The sequence below is a fragment of the Calcarisporiella thermophila genome (genome assembly GCF_041956535.1).
Source record: "Calcarisporiella thermophila strain CBS 279.70 unplaced genomic scaffold VTP21scaffold_11, whole genome shotgun sequence".
Taxonomy (NCBI): domain Eukaryota; kingdom Fungi; phylum Calcarisporiellomycota; class Calcarisporiellomycetes; order Calcarisporiellales; family Calcarisporiellaceae; genus Calcarisporiella; species Calcarisporiella thermophila.
In genome coordinates this window covers 346,839-368,710 of record NW_027192201.1, presented here as the reverse complement: position 1 = coordinate 368,710, position 21,872 = coordinate 346,839, and the positions used below count along the sequence as shown (strand labels likewise).

The 21,872-nt window shown below is 41.8% G+C and overlaps 10 protein-coding genes across 10 annotated transcripts; 6 read left to right on the top strand and 4 right to left on the bottom strand.

The window, feature by feature from the left end:
* Positions 1-42: 42 nt before the first annotated feature.
* VTP21DRAFT_1270 (uncharacterized protein) lies at positions 43-1,748 on the top strand (the record flags this gene model as incomplete). Its single annotated transcript, XM_069391339.1, has 7 exons — positions 43-115; positions 182-256; positions 318-487; positions 556-771; positions 828-917; positions 978-1,215; positions 1,288-1,748. 7 exons carry the CDS (start codon positions 43-45, stop codon positions 1,746-1,748), a joined length of 1,323 nt encoding a protein of 440 aa, XP_069251391.1.
* Positions 1,749-1,972: 224 nt separating this feature from the next.
* VTP21DRAFT_1269 (uncharacterized protein) lies at positions 1,973-7,561 on the bottom strand (the record flags this gene model as incomplete). Its single annotated transcript, XM_069391337.1, has 13 exons — positions 1,973-2,325; positions 2,395-4,762; positions 4,823-5,016; positions 5,082-5,176; positions 5,247-5,358; positions 5,417-5,717; positions 5,777-6,053; positions 6,122-6,192; positions 6,273-6,566; positions 6,631-6,702; positions 6,761-6,898; positions 6,955-7,317; positions 7,409-7,561. The coding sequence occupies 13 exons, from the start codon at positions 7,559-7,561 to the stop codon at positions 1,973-1,975; spliced, it is 4,791 nt and encodes a 1,596-aa protein (XP_069251390.1).
* Positions 7,562-7,834: 273 nt separating this feature from the next.
* On the top strand, positions 7,835-8,746 carry VTP21DRAFT_1268 (uncharacterized protein; the record flags this gene model as incomplete). Its single annotated transcript, XM_069391336.1, has 1 exon — positions 7,835-8,746. The coding sequence occupies one exon, from the start codon at positions 7,835-7,837 to the stop codon at positions 8,744-8,746; it is 912 nt and encodes a 303-aa protein (XP_069251389.1).
* A 579-nt stretch (positions 8,747-9,325) lies between these two features.
* On the top strand, positions 9,326-11,378 carry VTP21DRAFT_1267 (uncharacterized protein; the record flags this gene model as incomplete). The annotated part of the gene is made up of 5 exons (XM_069391335.1): positions 9,326-9,582; positions 10,088-10,466; positions 10,527-10,940; positions 11,017-11,238; positions 11,304-11,378. 5 exons carry the CDS (start codon positions 9,326-9,328, stop codon positions 11,376-11,378), a joined length of 1,347 nt encoding a protein of 448 aa, XP_069251388.1.
* Positions 11,379-11,883: 505 nt separating this feature from the next.
* Positions 11,884-13,905, bottom strand: VTP21DRAFT_1266 (uncharacterized protein; the record flags this gene model as incomplete). Its single annotated transcript, XM_069391334.1, has 6 exons — positions 11,884-12,172; positions 12,349-12,656; positions 12,719-13,218; positions 13,283-13,507; positions 13,568-13,596; positions 13,664-13,905. 6 exons carry the CDS (start codon positions 13,903-13,905, stop codon positions 11,884-11,886), a joined length of 1,593 nt encoding a protein of 530 aa, XP_069251387.1.
* A 748-nt stretch (positions 13,906-14,653) lies between these two features.
* VTP21DRAFT_1265 (uncharacterized protein) lies at positions 14,654-17,649 on the top strand (the record flags this gene model as incomplete). Its single annotated transcript, XM_069391333.1, has 5 exons — positions 14,654-15,056; positions 15,127-15,962; positions 16,035-16,420; positions 16,486-16,729; positions 16,792-17,649. The coding sequence occupies 5 exons, from the start codon at positions 14,654-14,656 to the stop codon at positions 17,647-17,649; spliced, it is 2,727 nt and encodes a 908-aa protein (XP_069251386.1).
* Positions 17,650-18,227: 578 nt separating this feature from the next.
* On the bottom strand, positions 18,228-19,095 carry VTP21DRAFT_1264 (mitochondrial 37S ribosomal protein uS4m; the record flags this gene model as incomplete). Its single annotated transcript, XM_069391332.1, has 2 exons — positions 18,228-18,611; positions 18,700-19,095. 2 exons carry the CDS (start codon positions 19,093-19,095, stop codon positions 18,228-18,230), a joined length of 780 nt encoding a protein of 259 aa, XP_069251385.1.
* Positions 19,096-19,251: 156 nt separating this feature from the next.
* Positions 19,252-19,713, top strand: VTP21DRAFT_1263 (mitochondrial 54S ribosomal protein mL60; the record flags this gene model as incomplete). Its single annotated transcript, XM_069391331.1, has 3 exons — positions 19,252-19,301; positions 19,383-19,497; positions 19,561-19,713. 3 exons carry the CDS (start codon positions 19,252-19,254, stop codon positions 19,711-19,713), a joined length of 318 nt encoding a protein of 105 aa, XP_069251384.1.
* Positions 19,714-19,841: 128 nt separating this feature from the next.
* On the bottom strand, positions 19,842-20,719 carry VTP21DRAFT_1262 (uncharacterized protein; the record flags this gene model as incomplete). The annotated part of the gene is made up of 2 exons (XM_069391330.1): positions 19,842-20,534; positions 20,600-20,719. 2 exons carry the CDS (start codon positions 20,717-20,719, stop codon positions 19,842-19,844), a joined length of 813 nt encoding a protein of 270 aa, XP_069251383.1.
* A 625-nt stretch (positions 20,720-21,344) lies between these two features.
* On the top strand, positions 21,345-21,844 carry VTP21DRAFT_1261 (uncharacterized protein; the record flags this gene model as incomplete). Its single annotated transcript, XM_069391329.1, has 3 exons — positions 21,345-21,410; positions 21,520-21,578; positions 21,667-21,844. 3 exons carry the CDS (start codon positions 21,345-21,347, stop codon positions 21,842-21,844), a joined length of 303 nt encoding a protein of 100 aa, XP_069251382.1.
* Between the last annotated feature and the right edge of the window lie 28 nt (positions 21,845-21,872).

Below are 21,872 nucleotides of genomic sequence, written 5' to 3'. Positions count from 1 at the left end.
ATTTAACATCATTAAACAGTATCTTAATACCCTTTCTCTACGATGACAAACAATGATCATACTGGAGACATAAAGAAAAAACGCGTCTATCCCGTCCTCTGGAAAGGAGAATATTGTAATTACATACTTACTTCACTTAATTATGTTTACATAGATTTTCTAATTCCAAATAAATGCAAAGGCAAAGCAGAGATCTGTGCGGAGAGGTTAAATACCGAGACCCACAATAAAGAATATTATGTACACTACATTGGATGTAAGTCTGATTACAGCCTAATAATAAATATGGACCTCAATATGTTACACATATTGACTAGATGACCTAAGGCTCGATGAGTGGGTCGGAACTGATAGGATTGATTGGTCTCAACCCGACTCCAATGCCAAATCCGTAACGGCTTCACAAATCAATGACGCGCCATCGGAAAAATCGGATAGAAAAACTCGAGAAGGGAGGAAGATGCAGGCTTCTGAAGTTGTCACTGAGGTTTTACTTCATTTTTGCGCTAAAATGGTCCATCTAATCCCAAATTAATTCGATCCATTTATGTGCAGAATCCCTCTCTCTCTTCAGTAGCTCGTGGTCATAAAAACAGTCAAGCTTCTGCGGTACAAGTACGAAATATCGAGGCAATTGTACTGGGTCAGTACGAAATCTCAACTTGGTATTATTCGCCCTATCCTGACGAGTACGGTGAGGTCTCGCGGCTATACATATGTGAGTTTTGTTTGAAATATATGAAGACGCAGGAGACCTACGCAAATCATTTGGTAATAGAATTTTAGTTTGCGAGTACAAGGGATGTTTTATTCATATTTCCCCATAGGTTCGTTGCGAGTTCAAGCATCCACCTGGAAAACAGATATATGCACATAGCAAAGAAAAAATATTTGAGATCGACGGGAAAGTCCAAAAGGTAAGACGCGGGTGGTTTTCCATCAAGTTCCGGGAGCAACTTAACTTTTATTTTCTCCAGCTCTATTGTCAGAATCTCTGCCTTCTAGCCAAACTCTTTCTGGATCACAAAACATTATTTTATGACGCTGAAGGCTTCCTTTTCTACGTACTGACTGAACAAGGAGAGGATGGGCGGGATCATATAGCGGCCTACTTCTCGAAGGAGAAAATTTCTTACGACAACTATAATCTCGCATGTATCTTAACATTACCCCCATACCAACGCAAAGGATATGGGCGGTTATTGATCGAATTCAGTAAGTGCTAGAGGCCAATAGTTTGGGCATTATAAACGTACAGAAAGACGGTATTAATGGAGAGGTTTTCAGGTTATGAACTATCGAAGCTTGAGCGTAAGCTGGGTAGTCCCGAGCGACCTCTCTCGGATCTCGGCCTTCGCAGCTTTCAATCATTTTGGGCTGGCCAGCTCTTGCGGGTGCTTCGTGAGCGCACCGGCGAAGTCTCGATCTCCGAGCTTTCTCATCTCACTGCTATGCGGGTAAGTGATGTTGTCTCAACGCTCAGGGCTCTTGGTCTCCTTCGTTACACCTTAACGGGGGACCATATTTCCGCACATATTCCATCTGCTGCTGCCACCACAAAGTCGGGCAGAAGACATGGGTACGGGCATCATACGGGAGACGAGGAGGAGAGGCGTCCTGTGATCGTAGCTACAAGAGGGCAAATTGAAGGCTGTATCCAGCGCTATAAGATTAGGGTAGAGCGGTTGGTACATCCTGAATTGATTGAGTGGAGACCACCGGGCGTGGCAACTATTTCTGAAACATAAAAAAAACATTTGCATTGTATAAATTGTTCAGTATAAATCAGAATTTCCATTTATCACTTTAACTCATATGTATTGAAGTGATCAAAGAGTGAACGAAGTGAAAAGGTGTTAAAATAAGTAACAGTGGGGGAATGTGATGGTAACAGAGTAATGAAATAGTGGCATTATAAAAAAATTTGGTAGTGTAAATCAAGGTTAAAAATGATAAAGTGAGATGGGTGCCTTTAATTATTTCCGACCTTCTCCAATTTATCGCTCACCAAGCGTAACAGTTGTTCCGAGTAACTCTCCAGCATTGCATGAATGATGGGGTTTTCGGGACTGGCTGTATCCGTGACCGAGGCTGACTTACTAGGGATTGTTGCACGATACCTGATTTTCTCTACAATCTCAGAGAGCCTGTTTTCCACACGAGAGATAGCATCAGGCCTTGTGGAAAGTAGAGAGGTGTAGTTGGAGAGAGTGTCCTCAACGAGAGAGGCAACTTCCTCAAGCTTGGCTTCGAGCACGTCGATAATATTTTCTTTGGCCGTATCCCTCTCCGCACTTTCTACTGGGTCGATTTTATTTTCACCTGCTAAGCGAAGTAATGCATACGAATAAATTTTTTTAACCAGTGGGTATTAGGGTGGAAGTGTATATTTACCCGTTGTTTTCAACCTCTCCTCTACCGCTTCTTGTGGTATCTCCGATGAGCCATCTTCGTTTTTCTCCTCTTTCTTTTCAATCGGTTTGAGCTCCTTTTGTGTCCTTGCAGTGGATGTTTCCTGCTTAGACCCTTGCCCATCCTCATCCCTTTTAATAGAAGAGTGTTTGGGCGTAGGGGGCAAAAGGCCGATGGATGCCAACCTTCGCCTAGCGCTTTCTTTCTCTGCCAAGCCCAGTTCCCTTTTTCTATTACCAGTTTTAATGAAGGTTTTATGGCCAAATCCTCCGTCTATCAGTTGGTCTGGTTTTGCGGCGGCGGGATTCGGTGTGGGTGAGTGGAACACACTCTCCTCTTCCGGTAGAGGGCTTGTTGGTAGGTGCTGCCCCACTGTCGTGCGGTGCTCTTCTGCGGCCTCAGCCAGCCGAATCGAAAAGGGCACGCTATATTTCTTTAACCCGTTCTTGGGCTCCTCCTCTGAAGAGAGGTAAAACATCGATGAAAAGCTAAGCCGCTTCTTTGCGCTATCGGATAACCCAGGAGTTGAAGCAGAACCAGGCGTATGCTGATCGGTGGCCGTAGACGACGAGCTAGGTGGCCGCGGGGTGGCAGATACCGAGTGAGCGGGTGTGGTGGTCCTGTATTCGTGGGGCTGTTGCAGATACAATTCCAGTTTCTTACTTATATCCTCGTTATCGTCGTCTTCTTGCAACAGCCGCGAGAATCGATGTGAAGACTTTCCAAGTCGAGAGTGCTTTGATTTATCCACGAGAGACCCTTCGTCTTCGTCGTCAGAGGTCCTATCGCCACAAGGGGTTGTTTCTCCATCATTATCCTCATCTTTATCTTCGTCGTTTTGGCCAGGCAATGAGTCCCCATCCTCCAATTGTTTACTAAACCGTCGAACAACGGAGCGTCTTGGTAGTGGTGTGACCGGGAATTGTCCAGTTAAATCCAGCGCTAATGCATCTTCTAACAATACGTCATCCACACCATCCGAATCGGATTCATCTCCATCATCCTCAAGAGAGTATTCAGAAGCAGTTAACTCATTGTCTTCCGAGTCGCCTTCTGATCCAGAGGTGCGTGACGGTGGCTTCACATTTTGGCTCGTATACTGCTGCTCTTCAGGCATAGAAGAAGAACGGGTCTCAGCCGGCGAAGTCATTGGATCCTGTTGGTACACACAATCTCTCTGCTCTGTGTCAGTTTCTAAGGAGGCTCCTTGATGCTCTTCATCACAGGAGCGGTTTACGGACTCCGAGAAAAGCGGCTCTCTTTGCGTATCAACCGCCGGGCTGGTGTTAGGCGTAGTCACACTTGGAGCGTATAGACTATCCACATCGTTTGGAACTTTGGTGGACTCGGCAGGAGCCCGGCGGCTAATACTGAATGGCTGGTTATCTGCTGTTTTTTGTTTCCATGATTTAGTAGGTGCCATTACACCCCCACGCTTGACTGGCCCGCCCCCTTCCCCACGGTCGCTCACAGTTGGGTCCTCTTTGCCTCGACTTGGTGGCATGCTTGTACGCCTTTGCCTTCTATCCTCAGGTGCTAAACTTTCGCGACTCCGTCTTACGTTTGAGTGATGAGAAATGGTCTGAGGGCTAGAGGTGATTTTCCCACCCTCACTAGCGCTGCCCGATCTCTTTCTCTGAGTTGTAGTGGAGGTGCTGGTGGTGGCTGAGACGGAAGAAGATAGGCGGTTATAGAGGTCGTCGTTCTTCCGTTCCGTTGGTGAGAGTGATGTTAAAGAGGTGCGCGGAGCCTTTCGCAGCACAATGCTTGATGTACGACGCACTTGTTTATGCTGATTTATTGGGTCTTTTTTACTACTGCTATCGCATTCAATGGACTCATTTTCTGCGCTTCCAAGCTGGGGCGACATCGATCGACGCTCTCCCTCGGATCTCTCGGCGATTCTTTGCTGAATTTTGCGCACAAATTCCGGTCGTAATCGCCAGATGAAAATGCACCCATCCGAGCTCGTACTGATTACGCGCGAGCAATCTTGTGAGAATTTGACACAGGTTACAAGCTCTGAGTGTCCCATCACCCGGGTGAGGCAATGCCCCGTACGAATATCAAAAAGACGGATACTCTTGTCGGAGCTGCATGCAACTGCAAATGTTCCAGAGGGATCGAGGGATATCCTGATGAGTGATCCACCTTCGACGCCATTGGAGAGCTCATCAACTGTATCCGGCTTGTAGGTTTTAACAGGTTTGCCAGAGTCGATTGAGAACAGATTGAATCGCCTATCACTGGATACAGTGGCAATATACCGATGAAGATTACTCATATCCATGTCAAATACGGTCGCTCGACCGCTACTATTATGGTAAGTTGCATAAGGGGGATCCTCGTTCTAGGTTCCATATATGAATTAGTATTCTGAGCAAATACACCTTAGATAAAATCCATATACCTCCAAGAAGCACCGGAAAATAATGCTCTTATCAGCTCCACAGCTAACAAGCCGGCTTCCATCATCAGAGAACTTCACCGCCGTTATGGATGACGAGTGGTCGTCCATCGTCTGCAACAACCGATAATTTTGACGAATATCGAAGACATGCAATAGACGATCTCGGCTAGCCGTTGCAATATAATAAGGCTCCTCTAAAATTGTAAGAAAAAATAAGGCGCTGTGATCAAAAGTTTCAGTATTCTGTTCGATTTCTAACCCTCTCGTCTAGGCCGCGTGAAGTCGATAGTCATTATCTCAGCGTCATGAGCTTCTTGATAGGTGATTAGCTCGAATGTCTCAAGATTATGAACCCTAATCATATAAGAAAAAGTGAGGTTTTATTAATAGAGAAACTGGAAAAACAACATGTATAGTTACTCACCTCAGGTTTCCAGCGCGATCTCCTGTTGCCATTAATTTGCCATCAGAGCTTATCCTCAGTGCGCGAATACCGTAATCAGGTCCTGTGATGGATGTATTTTGATCCAAGAATTCTAAGTAATAACTAAAAATATTAATATATATTAATGTGACCAAAATTTCTTAAATTACCATTTTCCTTTCGCCTCATTCCCTCTGCGCTCTCCGGATCAATAAATAACATATTGACCATTTCCTTGCTATAGATGTTTCTTCGTAAGGCACTATTGGAGGATTTATTTTGGTTGTTTTCAGCCGAGGTTGATTTTACGTTAGCCTCGACGTTCGAGTTTGGATCTTTGGGATTAAGCGAATCAATATTCCAAAAGCGAGCGGTGCCATCGGCTGAATAGCTGACAAAATTGCCAACCATTGGCAATCGCCTATGGTTGGAACTACGGCTACTCTGTGGAGAATCATGTATCGGAAGCATCTATAAATAAACAATAGTAAATACAATATGGGTAGAGACGGCATTTAGCTAAAATATACCTCTACGCCCCACACACATTCACTATGGAACAAAAAGCTCCTGTATTTCCTAATCTTGCTAATGTCATTGATGTCCCAAATAAACAAACTGCGATCACTGTAGATCGCAAATACTTTGCCAATAGAGTCGTCTAGACATGTAGCGATTGTGTCAGGATAAATGTCGTCCTGTCGACTACTTGGATATGACTCTCCAAATTGCTTTGTAATATCGATACCGAGAGGATGAGGTTTTGGGAGAGTTCCCCGATAAACGAGGGTCACTGGCTCAAAGAGGCTTGGTAGTTACCGTACAAAATTATTAGCGGAAGGATAAGCTTTGCGATGAAAACTAATTCTGCTTACCGAATAATACCGTCTGAGCATGCACAAACAACATACTGATTTGATACGTCAATCGAATATGCTGTTGTCACCTGTAAATAACAAGATAAAAACACCCCTATAAGCTTTGCCACCACCAGTGTCGAAAAAAATAGATAGGAGAAAATTTCACCTGGAGATCAACCCATTTATCCATGGATCTTTCTTCGTTCAACAAACACAATATTCCATCGGCTGTAACACAGTAGGCGTTATCTGATATCTTACAACATGCAACATCGACATAGTTGTGGTTCTTAAAATCCCCCAAGATTCCATTGCGACCATCCAGGATCTGACGGCTCTGCGTTTGACTCTTCGGGGCATTCGTGCTGTTTTTCTTCGAGTCGAGATACCAATATTTAAAGTGTCGGAGACCAGCTGTTACGAAATAAGTACCGTCTCGTGAAAAAGAGATAGCATTGACCTAATAAAATTTGGAAAAGTCGGTTAGGTGTTTGCTAAATGGATTGCGTCAATGCAATAGATACTTTTGAAGTGACTCGATTACACGCAACTGTTTGGCCGGTCCTCCAATTCCAGACATTCAAGAAACCGTCGTGCTATCAAATACTCATTAGTGTAAGGAATGTAACAGAATCAAGTAGATAACACATATACCTGATATCCTAGTGATATCAAAAACTTTGACTGTGGAGAGAAAGCGAGAGCAAGAACGCCATATTTATGACCCCGCATTTCCATCATAAGATTGCCAGTTTTCACTTCCCATACTAATATCCGCGGTTGGTGCCCAGTCTATATAAGATAATTGTTAAAAGCTAGGAATATGTCTACAGGAACATCCCTCTTACTTCACCAACGGCCAGATACTCCCCATCTGGAGAGAACGCCAGGCTCACAATCGGCTTGGGTCGTTGATTTGCAGGATTTTTTGAGCTAGTAGTATTGGGGGTATTGTTGGAAGAGCCTGGTTCATTCATTCGATTAAGAGGACTGACTCCCGAGCTAGATGACCAGGTTCCATTTTGTGCTGGAGAGGGACAAGTAATTGATACAGAGCTGTCGGCATTTAGAAATCGGATTTGCTTGTTCTTGCGGTGGTTATAAAGCACAGTGACAGATCCAGCGGCATACGCCAGAAGATCGAGAGCAGGTGCAGTTGCGATACAGGCGGAACTAGAAGATGTGAGTCCTAAAATGCGCTCTAATTCAAGCTAAATGGGTGAATATGCAGCCAATGTGAGTGGTTCTTTCATTGCATTCAAGAATGATCTCTATCTGTAAAAGTTGTAAAAAATGGCTTACGAGAGGAGTGACTTTCATTATCTCTGATTTTCTAGCTCGCCTCCTGCCAGTACTTCCTGTTGATGGTGCTGGATTCGCTGGCGCGGTGCTTCGGATGATGGGTGGGGTTGGAGGTTTTGCATCTCCAGCAGATTTCACAACAAACACTTCCATTACACGAACAAATAGGCTTAGGGTATTGCTATCATTATTAAATTGAAACTAAGGGGAGCGTGTAAAAGCAATAGATTTGTTCGCCAAGTAGCCTAAATCAGGAGTTGGACGATCAAGACGTGATAGATCGCGCGGCGGCAATATGCGAAGGTATATCCAGGAACGCGCTTCACCTTACTTGCGGAGTTCGAAAGATGCTGCCCGCAACAAGTGAAATCATTCAAATAAACAAATGTAGATCTATGGAGGAACTAAACTGTTTTAGGCTTTGCTATGACGGCAGGCGACGCGCTTTTGTCGGGCTCATTTCTAAGACCGCGCGCAGTTGACACCCTAAGCGCGCATCAGTTAAGTCCCGAACTCTTTCAACACCGATATCGTGGGAAACGGCCTGTGCTATTGCGCGGGCTGATTTCCAAAGCTAACCTGATGAAATGGTCAAGCCCGCATTTTCTCGCTGAAGAGATCATACAGTATTTGAATAAGGAGTCGAAAAATGATATGAACTCTATGATAGAAGTTCTAGAGGCGCTTGATAAGGAGAATTTCCTAGACAATGAAGAATTTGCCGTAAAGAGACAAGTTACGCTCGAGAGCGTGCTCAATGGTGGAGTAAATGAAGAGCGATTCTATTACCGAGGAAAATTAACCGAACATATGCTCCAGAAACACGTTGGTATTTCGGAGCTGTCTAACAAATTTTTCGGTGAGAATGAGAAAGACATAATTCGGGCTGAATTAACGCGTATATGGATTAGCACTGCGGGCTGCGTGACTCCTTTGCACTATGACAGATGCCATGGCCTGCTTGTTCAGCTTTCAGGTGAGAAGCGGTTTGTGCTCCAATCTCCCGAAGAGGATGGTGTGCGTCCTTATCCATGCAATGGTGTGTCAGGACCAACTCATTTAAGTAGGGTGCGAGGGCTCGGAAAATGCTTTAGTCATCATGCAATCAAGCGTACAGTTGAAGAAATCACAGCGAGTGTCTATAATGTACTATCGCGCTGGCCTGAAATGTCGAAGTCAGAGCTTTGGGTTGTGGACCTAAGTCCGGGTGATGTCCTCTATACACCTCCTGGATTTTATCATGAGGTGACGAGTATTTCGAATTCCGTGTCAATCACTCTTCCATTTGACATGAATGCCAAAGAGCTACTTTCAATACCTGCCCACATGATTATATAAGACATTCTTATGAAATACCTTGCTAAGACTGTTTATACTATGTTTTTAGCCTGGCTTTTGTAGTGATAACCACTGTTTTTATATTACCAAGAAACAAACTATCTATCTCTTTATTAATGTAACAACCTGGCTGGATATTAATAAATCCATCTACCCTTTAGGTTTTATATAGCGATCTATACAGAGCAAATTCTCCTTTAATTATGCTCTGTATAGATCGGAAAAATCGGACAAAGTATACTCTCTTTTCATCGAAAGGAAGTGATACCATTCCCGGGCACGAGTATTATTTCTTGGTAAAGAAACTTTCCCTGCCTCGACTGGTTCACCTCCCAAGTGTAGATTTTCCTAAAAATCGATGCTGAGATGTCATTCTAAATGTGATATGTATGATCCAACTTGAAATCTCCCAAATTCAGTATATCTGTTCAGGATTGGAACCTAGAAAAGAGAAAATTTTCTTCCCTAGGAAATGACCGAAATTAAAAATCTCTTGGTGTATATATGTGACTGCTGTAATAATTCGCTATACTGTTATTTTTAGCCTCGAGATCAGCTGTTAAGCTCTACTTAATAGAGATGAGGATTAGGCTCAATTTTGAGCACCCACTGACATTCGAAAGCTGTTGGTACCATATTGCCTCACGTCCTTCACCAGCTTCGTTTGAAACCTCCCCTTTCACATCTAAACACGATGACGAATCCATAAGTGAACTTGCAGAGAGAATCGCTCGCGACTTCGAATTACCTGGACAAGTGGAGCTACATTTGAATGGCTATGCGCTTTTCTCCAGATCTCCTGCAGTTGAACTGCTGAGAGAGAATGATCTCGTTTGGTATATATCGGGCTGAATTGAATTTTCTCTGAAATATGTGAAAAACATGCTTCTACCTTTGACTGGTGAATTAATATTGATATATTTTTATACTATCTATAGCGTCAAGTCTAAAAACCTCGATTTTGCTACCCAAACATCTCTTTCTGAAGCGACTAATATCGGAGAAGTAGGCGCGAATAGGCACTCAGACGCACGAAATGTTCCCACTCTGCATCATAAAAGGAAGTCATGTGATGACGAATTAAGAGATACTCAAGCAAATGAGAAAAGAAAAAAAAAGGAAAAAAAGGAAAAAAAAGCATAAAAGATCTAAGGAAAAGGAGGATATGCAAGAGAATACTTGTTGTGAAACGACAGAAGAGGATGCTTTAAGAAAAGATAATGATGTTAGCAAAGCAGAAGTTGACGCGGCTTCCTCCGTCGATAAGGACAGGCGAGTTTTAACATTTATATGGATCCAATTCCAGTAGTTTAGCTTTTGTTAACACCTTTATTTTAGTAGTCAACTGTTTGAAGCTCCTTTAGCAAATACTTCAGAAGGCTCACTCTCCAAACCCAAACTCACTCAAACTCAGCGACGCAACCTCCGTAAGCGGAAAAAGCATTTACTTCAGTTACTTAACTCATCTCAGGAAGAAAACAAGGACATGGACAAAGTTGAGTCAGACGACGAAAACGTCAGACGATTGAAGCATAATGAAACCAAAGAAGCGAAAAGTTATGAAGAGAATACCATTAACATACCACTTCACTCTGGGACAAAAAACAAAAGAAAGGGTTATCTAAAAGAAATGAGTGGAAAAAGATCACAGCATATAAGATTTGATAGTGATCAGATAGAGGACGTTGTTCATGAGGATTCGACGTTGGATAACGTCCAGGTAAGAAACAAAAAGAGTAATATGATGTTTCGTATTTACATCATCTTTTTGTTTCTTTAGGCCAATAAGAGCTCTCCGAAATCGTTGCCACCTGCCCGAGCCTTTGTGACTGAAGTCGATGTCGAAGAGGAGGGGTATCATCATTACAGACAGCAACGTAGGGCTTCACTTCCAACGTCCACCAATCCATCAGTAAGGAATAGAATCAGCTCTCCAGAGACTCCTCGTAATTCTCCTGCGAGACAAGGTTGGCGTCAAAAGAGCGATGAAGATGTACAATCTAAAACCCAAACAATAGCTAGCGCTCTGGCAAATGAACCGAGTTGTAATGTTGAACACATTATAGCGAACGATCGAGATATTTCCTCTGGGCAGCACAATTATGAAGCGATGGCTAAATTACTTGGCCGGCCAGTAGTGGGTCAAGTTATTGCATATAAAATCTTAGAAATGACGGCAGATTATACTCCTATTGTATCTGATTTTAAAGCAAGTTTCACTATATAGAGTACATACAGGTATCTTTATTTATCCGTATTTTATATAATAGGTAGCAACTGTACAGGCCTATAATCCTTCTTCTGACACAGTGACTCTCCGACTTGACCCGAGCACCGTTGCCGCCTCACCTTGGTCTAATGAAGCTCGCGAATACGACGAAGCTGGTGAGCCAATACTACGAAAATTTGAACTAGGGGATGCGTATTTAGTTGATGCTGTAGAGACAAGTGCACAAGAAGTGGTCGAAATGGATTGGTCGAATCTTATGGATGTACGAATAATAAACTGAACCCAAAATTAGTTTTCACTTCAATAAATTTCGCATTTATTTCAAAGTATGTTTCGAAGGAATCTAATGAGAGTAACACTTTCAAGGCACTTTCAGTTGAGCCAAGCTTTAATTTATTCTGAAAAAGGATGGGTTAAAAATTATGGAGATTTTTCAATACTCTACCTAAGTTTATGAAGCAACGATTTATTGAAAACTCAAAGATTGTGCGTTTGATAACATTGTAAAATTTTTCATGTATGCGATAAATGGATGGAAAATTTGGAGTGCAAATCTACTGGAAGATATTAAAATCAAAAAAGCAGATTTAATTAATCTTCAATGTTTAATTTTGGTTTCTTTTTGAAAATTTTCAAGTAACCAAAATTTTTTTCGGTCTTAGATCCACAAGTGGCAAATTGCTTGATAAACCCAGAAATAGACATATTACCCATCATTGAGTCAATTCGATGCGTATTTAAATAGAGGGCTAGGGAGCCTCTAAATTTATATACGAGAGAGGAAGAAGCATATTAATTACAAATAATAATAATATACAGTATTAGCTTGCAACAACAAAAAAATATAAATGCATAGGTAGCTATGATTCGCAAACAGCATTACTGTTTAGTCGATTTTACAAAATGTCTACATTTCCATTGGTGCCTCCAGTGCTTCTTTTGACAAGGGTCGATATTTGATGAACAATACCAGCACTCCGGCTATTCCAAAAGAAATTAGCGCGGACCTAAAGACCCACTGCAGCGCACCAACGAAAACTCTAAGGACGCGGATTCTGGTTTGTGGAGGTAACTTTTTGACATAGGAGAGATTGTTTTTAGCCAACTCAACGGAGACACCGGGAATTTTTGAAAGACCAGTCGAGAGCTGATTGTTGAGCAGTGCTCCACCAATTGCAATCCCAAATGACATGCCTCTGCAAAGGAGAAAGAATAATAAATGACATATCAAATCAAGGATGGGGAAAATAACTTACAAAGTCCTGAAGAACATTCCCGCCGAAGTAGCGACTGAAATACTTTAAATAAAAATTAAAATTTGTATTAGTATATCTTCAACTCGGCTGAATCTGTATATGCCAAACAATCTTACTCTGACGGATCTACTGCAATTTGCATAGCCAATAATAGTGTTTGAACAATAAATCCCATTCCCGCGCCAACAATGACCGTGTAACCCATTTGCATTGATGCACTCGTGGACACGCTGAAGGTTGTGGTCAGTCCCGCGCCCACAAGTAAAATTGCAAATCCTACCCATATAAATGGCCTCACTTTCTTCAAATAGCTAACGGCAAACCCAACTGAAATATTGACAACTATAAGAACAAGTGACATAGGAAGAAATCGAATTCCTGCATCTGTGGCTGATGCTCCAAGTATCTGGAAATAGTAGGTGTACTAGCGGAAATACAATAATTAGTCAATGTACCTACACATGCGGGAGGTGTGCATATACTCACGTAGAAAAATCCAATAAAAAACCCAATCCCAAAGAAGAAATTCGAAAGTGACAATAGACCAAAGTCTAAGTTCTTGAAGAGGCGCATTGGTAGTACTGGATCGATCGCAAATTTTCCCTCAACGAGCACAAAAATCCCAATTAGAAGTACCCCAACGCAAAACAATACGATTACTACGGCCGAATTCCAGCTGAACTCGTTTCCTCCAAAGCTGATGGCCAGCAACAAACACACGGTTATAGCAATGACAACGATTGACCCAAGAAAATCAATGCGCTTAATTTTGGAGAGAATGGACCCTTTGGGCATAGGAATGCGAACTGTGAAAAAAATCATCAAGAGAGCCACGGCGCCAATGGGCAAGTTTATATAAAAACACCAACGCCAGGTGACCTTGTCGGTGAATACACCGCCTATAAGCGGGCCGATGATAGAGGCGATTGTGAATGCCGCCCCAATGATCCCCTGTAGTTTACCCTGATCTTCTGGAGCAGCAATATCTATCAATGATGTTGGATAATCAATGGGAAAGAAAATGGTCGTTAAGAAAGAGTATTTTATTACCAGCAATTATAATGAGAGCGAGTGCCCAAAGTCCTCCGCCGCCGATCCCTTGGACAGCTCGGAATACGATGAGCATCACCATGCTGTTAGATGCACCACAAAGCGCACTTCCAATAAGAAAGACGATAATTAAAAACATAATGATCGGCTTGCGACCGAAGATGTCCGATAATCTGCCATAGAGTGGCTGAAAAGCAGTAAAGGTGATTTGAAAGGCAGTACCGACTATGGTTACTGGAGTTAAACACTGGCTATTAAATCAGACTATGCATAATTGTTACTAACCCCAAGAATATAGGCCCAATGAATTAAATCTATTCATTTTAGAATAAAGTCAAAAACAATAAGTTCAACAACCCGAATGCTTAGAATTGTTCTTACTCAGAGGCAATTCGAGGAAGAGCGGTGGTTACAATTGTCTGATCGAGGGCAGCAAGAAAGACGACTATGCACAAACTGATGCTGATCAATAGTATAACTTTGAATGATATTTTATCGGGTTGCAACTGAATTTTAGTTTCAATTTTTTCATCGGAGGTAGTGTTCCCTAGATCCAGCGCGGTGTGGCCGCTTTGGAATATGCTGCTCGATATACTATCTCGGACTTCTGCATTACGATTCATATCACTAATTGTTCGGCTTCAAAGAGAGTAAGAAAAGGATTGAGATGTGAATGAAGGGCCAGAAAGGCTTTCTCAAGGTGATATTGCCAATTTTCGGTATTTATAGAAAAAAGGGATTTCCTGAAGTAGCATAATTTGAAAATACAATTATTGGCTTTGATCTATAATAGAAACGCTGTCCGAGACACTGATCTATTATTAATTATTAAAAATTTTCCACGGTTAAAGTGCCTTTCCTACGAATCATTTAGGAAAAAGGGACAAGTTTTAGATATCATTAACCTCGTAATGTCGTGAATGTTGCAAACTTTGCCTTTATCTCTATCTTTATCTCTAATCTCAATCTTTATTTTAAGCAATTCAATATGGTGACCATGTGATATTCAAATATCAGCTAGTGTAGCTTTTACCATAATACGAGCAGTCGTTTATACGCAATGTAAGGCGAATACCTACATTCCACCACGTTCATTGAAATAAACAAAGACCTTTTGCTCGACTCCGGGGGTAATCTCATGTTTGACCCCGACTGATAAAAACGCTATCGGTTTGATCGAGAATTCACGCCTAGGATCGTTTGTCTTTCTTTGGATTAGAGCGGTTTCAGAATTTCTGCAATGTTTTCGAACTTCGACTCGTGATTTGCTCTATTTTAATTCTTGCCCATTGTGGACCCCTCGCCACACAAATGCGCGGCAGAGAACAATAAAAATAAAATTATTGCGAAGATCGACTCTTTAGGTCAATCATGAAGGAGGATGAAGAGGTTCCATTCATAAATGGCGAAAGTACTGACCAGGATGTCGAACACCAAACAATTACTCAGGCTAAACGAAATCCTTGGAAATTAAATAAGACCGCCCTTTCTCTTAGCATATTTGGCTGCATGCTTTTGCTTGCAGTGGTGATAGTTGCTGTTCTCTTCACTTCCCTGGGACGATCTCCAGCTTCTCGTTCCCAAACACTAACATATGAGCCAATAAAGAAGAGATATTATATGCTTCTGGAGAGAGGATGGACATTCAGAAGAGCTGATGTTATAGGAGCAGAAAAAGAGGATTTCGAGGAAGGAGGAGATTGGGTAGGGGTTGAATTGCCTCACACTTGGAATAATTATGATGGGCAAGATGGAGGGTCACCTGAACAAGGAGGTACACATGATGCTATGGAATTAATCCCCTTTGCTTCAAGTTTATCTAAGCTGCTTTCTCTTTATGATAGGTGACTATTATCGTGGAACAGCGTGGTATAGAAGACAATTAGTGTTGCCCAATAACCTCAATACTATGAATGACCTTGCACATTATATCCAGTTCAACGGTAGTAATCGTATAACGGATGTATTTATTAATGGTCATCATCTTGGGCAACATCGAGGGGGTTTCGCCGCTTTCCGATTTGATTTGACACCATACCTACGACCAAATGGAATTAATATTCTCGCAGTGCGTGTCAATAATACTGGAGACGTAGATATTCCTCCATTGACAGGCGATTTCACCTTTTTCGGCGGACTCTATAGAGGGGTAGAGTTAGTGAGTGTTAAGAAGGATGCCCATTTTGCTATGCGCGACCATGGCGGCCCTGGAGTATATTTTACACCAAAGAATGTTACGGAAAGAAAAGCGGAGTTTGAGGCACTAGCTCGCTTGGAAAATGACGGAGAACGCACGGTACAAGTGTCAGTCCGTTTTGTAGTAGTAGACACTAATAACCAAATTGTACTCAACTTTACCACCCTATCAGCGAACATTGCAGCAAAAGATTCAATAGAGCTCACTGCTGCAGCACAATTGTCCAACCCGCATCTGTGGAATGGTATTAATGACCCCTATCTCTACACAGCTCACGCTGAACTACTTTATGAGGGAGAGACGGTGGATTTTGTTTCTCAGCCCCTTGGATTCCGTTCATTCTTTATTGATGCTAAACAAGGGTTCTTTCTAAACGGGCATTATCTCGATTTGCACGGAGTTAGTTTCCATCAAGACAGGATTGATAAGGGATGGGCAATTTCAAAGGACAATCGAGAGGAAGACATGAGTATCGTGCTCGAGGTAAATTTTATTGTCCATACAATGATTGTTGCAGATTTTGAAATTTGAGTTTTCTCATCTTTACTTTCTAAGATGGGCGCAACTGCAATTCGCCTCGCCCATTACCAACACGATCAGTACGTGTACGATATGGCTGACCGTAACGGGCTTTGTATATGGGCTGAGGTGCCTGTGATCGATTACGTTACAGAAAACTCTACTGCGTTCGCAGAAAATGCCTCCGAACAACTGCGTGAGCTTATCCGCCAAAATTATAACCACCCGTCCATTTTTTTCTGGAGCTTAACAAATGAACCTCGCAAGACAACAAACACCGACCCAGTGATTGCTTTATTGAATGAAGTTGCACACAGGGAGGATCCATCGAGGCTTACGACAATGGCGCATTGTTGTCGGGCGGATGACGATAGTGTGGTCAATCACACTGACGTGCATGCATATAACAAATATTATGGATGGTGATTCTTGGCTATTTATTTTGTTAATGGTGGCATCTTTTTCATATCTCTCATAAATAAAATAGGTACAAACCTCTAGTAGAACAAGTTGATACATGGGCGACGAGTCTACACGAATCCCACCCTGAGTATCGCTTTGCTGTAAGCGAATATGGGGCCGGAGCATCTATTCACCATCACGGGTATGATGGCAATCACCACCCCGATACTCAAGGGAATTACCATCCAGAAGAGTGGCAAGCAATGGTACATGAGCATAATTGGGCTGCTTTTAAAATTAGACCCTATATTTGGGGAAAATTTATCTGGGTAGGATACCATTTCTACTAGATGATCGAATTTCCTTCTAAATTAAAATCAATCTCTGCTAGAATGCATTCGACTTTGCTTCTGATACCAGGCATGAAGGCGAGGCGGACGGTATTAATGACAAAGGGCTCGTCACTTATGATCGACAGATTCGCAAGGACGCGTATTACTTTTATAAATCTCAGTGGACCACATCCCCTTTTGTTCACATCGTAAATCGTCGCTTTGTTCACCGCCAACTGCAGCTCAACGATGTCAAGCTATACACTACCATGGACCACGTTACTCTATTATTAAATAATGAGGTGATTGGCGAGAGTGATGTTCCGGAGAATAGAACAGTGCTCTTTAGGGACGTGAAGTTGAAAGAGGGGGAGAATATAATTGTAGCAACAGCAAAAAAATCTAATGGGGTTCAGGTAGCCGATGAAGTTAGGTGGGTGTATCGCCCTGTCGTGCGTATCAATTCTGGAGCTCGTTCAACGAACAGTTCTACGGATGGAACTTTCTGGGACACAGATCATTATGTTACTGGAGGTACATGGAATGCGACTGATCCCATGCGTGCAGCTGAACTTACTCTAATAGACCCTAATGCTTCACAACGTGGAATTATATATGGGACGTTTAGAGCTGGAGAATTGATGGAATATACCATACCCATTGCTAATGGTTCCTATACCGTTCGCATTCACTTAATAGAGCCAGCACTAGGTGATGTTGAACCACACTCACGAGTTGTAAATGTATTTCTACAAGATCGGGCTGCGTTTATGGATGTCGATATCAGTGCGCAGTCGAATAAGGGATTGATGCTTGAAACAGGAATAGATGTACTCGGGGGTCTTGTACACGTGAAATTAGAAAAAGTAATAGGGATGGTTGCACTGGCCGGAATAGAAATCATTCCTGGGCAGTAAATAACGGTACAAAATAGGCCAGCGTATATTTTTATAACCATGGCGTTAATAGAAGTCTCAGCGAGGCATTTAACCATCAAATTATTATATACTTTTTTCTAGTATATTTCCCTTGCTATTTCAGTTTTTCAGAACGTTTTTATAGCTTTCTATCAATATCTATAATCCTTTTACTTAATATCTTTGAAAATATTGAAACCCTGCTCTGGTCATGATGTTGCTGAAGTATCGTTGACCCATAGTACCACAAATCATCGATTATTTTTGTGAAACCGTCAATAACTGATATATTCTATCCTTCATGCTAACGACTTGTTCATATATAGTGCAGAGATTATCTGAGCAGAAAACCGCCATCACTGGATTTCAATCTATATATATATTTTCATTTTTTGATCCCATATACAACTCGAAGGGAAAATGGAGAAAAAGTAAAGGTGATAAAAAGATGAAATGAAGACATCAGGGAAGTCTAGTTGATCCCATTTCCTATTCCGAAAAGGAGATATCAAATTTCTTACAAGAGAACAAGTGATTAAAGTAGCAGTAAACAATACATCTCGCCATTCTAGATCATTTTATTTTCTATTACGAGCATAAAACTCATGCGCAAGCGCGTGGATTTCAGATGGGAAGGGAGTTGGGATTTCTGTTCGACCAGGTCGTGCGACTGGCGATCGTAGAAAAACAGCAGAGCATGCTTTATAGTCAACTTCAAGATAGTCCGGTATGAACATAAACGGTTGAGAATATGGCTTATATTTGAATTCATGCTCAACGTCCCAGCCATCCTTGCGCGATTTCAAGGATGTACTATTAGCGTCTGTGTTTTGTTCACTTTCAGATTTAACTTCTTCCGTAGAGGCACCAGGTTGTTGGTTGGGCCGAGCGAGCATAGAAATGGCAGAAGGCTGTACCGTGATGATGTCGCCGTCTCTTACTAGGTGTGATGGATAAGACATCTACGATATAGTAAAGGGGGTTATTATATCTTACATGCTAAGAGTCACCGTATGGGTTTTTGCTAGTGTAAAAAAAATAGTACTTTACCTTTTTTCCATTGACCATCACTTTACCATGCGTACATAATTGTCTCGCCGCATACACACTCGGTGCAAAATGACATCTAAATACGATAAAGTCCAATCGCCTCTCCAGCTCCGCTACTGCCAAAGATGCCACGGGAGTATTGGCTCCTCCCTCAACCGTGATACCTGTCACAGTTGGGAGCTTGGATTTAAACAGTTTGGTGAATTGGCGTTCGGAGAGCTCGTCACCATGGTAAGCACGTGTTAGGCGTTTAGATAGCCACTTTTGTTGGAAGAGTGTTTTATTGGAGAGCTCTGGGGGATTGGCGCGATTCTTTGCAATATTGTAGAGATTATATTTGTTCCATGACATCCGCGGAAGAGCCCGCGAAAGTGAAAAAGGGGGCTTTCGAACCATGGTGCTATAAAAGACGGATGGGTAGGATTTCGGCTCTCCCTAACAAGGACAATCAATATTCAAGTATTGTTTACAAAATTTGAGTGGCGCAGCATTTTCTTGTCAAAAACTGTGGTTATATACAATCTCGGCAAGATCTCTAGAATAATTACAATAATGTTTGGTGCATTCCGGGTATCTAGCGTTGTGAACAGTGGTCTTCTATGGTGCGTTTATTGATGAAATACCACCATTACTAATATTTAAGCATTCAATTAAAACTTCTGTTTCTTATCCTTAACGTTTAGGAAAAATCCATGGCGCATGAGCACGACTCGCAAAGCCAATCTTAGGAAGCGCTTGAAAGCCGTCGATGACGTTATCCAAACGCTCGCCGATTCAGGAGTTCGATTTAAGGCACTGGTAATATATAATAAATATATTTTTACTTTCGAATGTTTTTTGCTAAATGCATTTTGCTTGTAGGAGCTTGCACAGCAATTGCCTATAGAAAGTGAAATGGCAGCACGTGATAAGTACACCGTTTTCAACCGGTCATCCAAAGGATATCGTAAGTCTATACATAAGGTTCCCAAGTTCACAAAGCAAACCATCCGCACTTCTCCGCCAGGGTTTTAAATTATTACTAGATTGTATTATATCTCTTCTTTTTTTTTTTTCTTTTCCTCCTCTCAATATTTACTCATTATTAAAAGTTTAAAAATGCGCTATTCGGCCGAATTCGTTTCGAACTAGCATGTGGTACTTCACCACCATCTTTCATACTTGATATCTTCCGGATTTCTTCTCAATCCTGTCCACCATTCTACAACTTGGTCGTTCAGTGGAGGTGGCCCGCACACAAAACATGTTACCTGTTCATCCCAGTCAATTGCCTCTTTTAAATCCGACTCTTGTATCCTTTGCTTGCTGTCTTCCCGTGTCACAAAATATTTGATTTCTAACGGCCGCAGCTTTGCAAGTCGATCTCTGAAGAGAAGCTCGTCAAATGTTCGCGCAGAGTAGAGCAATTTTACGGGGAGCTTAGGGGGGTCTTCGTATAAGGTAGAGATCATGGAGAAAATAGGGTTGATTCCTACACCACCAGCAACAGCTACCATTCTTCTTTTTCCCTCCCGAACCTCTTGAATCTCCTTTTCAGAAATATAGAACCTCCCTCCAACTCTAACTTTTACTTCATCTCCCACCTGTGCACCCCATAAGCGCACTGCGGCTGGATTATTGGAGCGTTGCACAGCAAGCTCAAAGGTGTTGTGTTTCAATGCCTGACTTGGAGTAGATGTAAGCGAGAATCCTCCAACCTCTTTTTCGTTAGGAATGTGTACATCCAGCCATTGGCCAGGCAAAAATTCCAGCTTGGAAGAAACTGTCTGATAAATAAACGATTTAACTGTAGGCGTTTCTTGATGAGTTGAGAGGAGGATTGCACGGAAAAACTCCTTCAGCAGTGATAAAAGGAATTTAGATTGCGAATACATTCTTCTAATGTGGGCTGTGTATTTACCCGCTTTCTCTCCACGCTCGCCGTTCGCTCTATATGCGTTGTCCTATTATTTGTGCTCATTCTCGCAAAGCGTGGTAATAGCAAGAGGCGAAGCTGGGGTCGTAGGGTTAAAATTCTCATAATTTATTAAACGCTCAGTGCTTTTGCCACCCTTAATAATAACCAGGGCAATGTAAATTGTCGAAGCCAGTCACAAATCGCTAAAGTTACATTTTAAGGATATCAGAATCTAAAAGCACATGCAGTTTCACGGCATTATTCTTTTGGACAAAGGTGCAAAAGGGAAGTATCTAAGCACGTAGAAAGTATCCTAAACAGTCATCCATAACAATCCTTCAGTATATATTTCTTCCTAGTTGAAGCAATAGGCTTTTCTATTCCTGATATTGGCAAAAATCCAATGTTTCTTCACATTTCAATAAAATCGACTTATTCATAGTTAGCATTCGTAAAGCCATGTGATTCTCTTAACATCGAGAGTTATTACGCGCGTAGTTCTCTCTATGCTTCTTGCCTAGCAGATTTCTGTCTAGTCCTCACTCTTTTGGCTTGAGCGATATCCCCAAATAAAATTGACTGCTTTTTGCAAAATTGTTGAGGGCAGGACTCCAGCACATCCATCCATTCACATCCCCCTGTCGCAACGGCGCTAGTGTGTAGTGAGATATGAAAAGCGACAGTCATTGACAAAGTCATTGGCTCCCAATCACCAATATCATCATTTTACTTAATTATTTGCTTAATCATGACACAAGATGTACTAACTCAAGAAAATCCAGTGACAAATTCGATGAGCCAAGACTTAGATCAGGTGAGATTTTTGCCCATCATCCTGCTCATTTTTAAATGGATTGCATTTGAATTAGTATTTTAATCATGAGTGATGATGATCTTGTCTAACCACCATATCGATATTGCAGGCACTATCTATAGAAGAACTGCGTATCAAAGCTGAAGATGCCAGGATAACAGCGATTAAGTAAGTTTTATTTTGTTCATTTTTGTTATCACTTATTTTGGAAACTATGTATTTTCATTGTACTTATATGATTTTTTGTTGCGCGTAGAAAACTCATCAGTAGACGAGACAGCATGTTGAAGCAGTTATTATTCTTTGAAAGTAATACTGATCGTGATGAAGTTGCAATAACCCCGGATGACGGATGGCTAAAAGCCAATCAAGATAAGATTAAAGAGTATTTAGAAAAAAATAGGCTTAATGGGTATGCTCCCCCATATTTTTGATGCATTCATACTTTGTGTTAATCTTTTG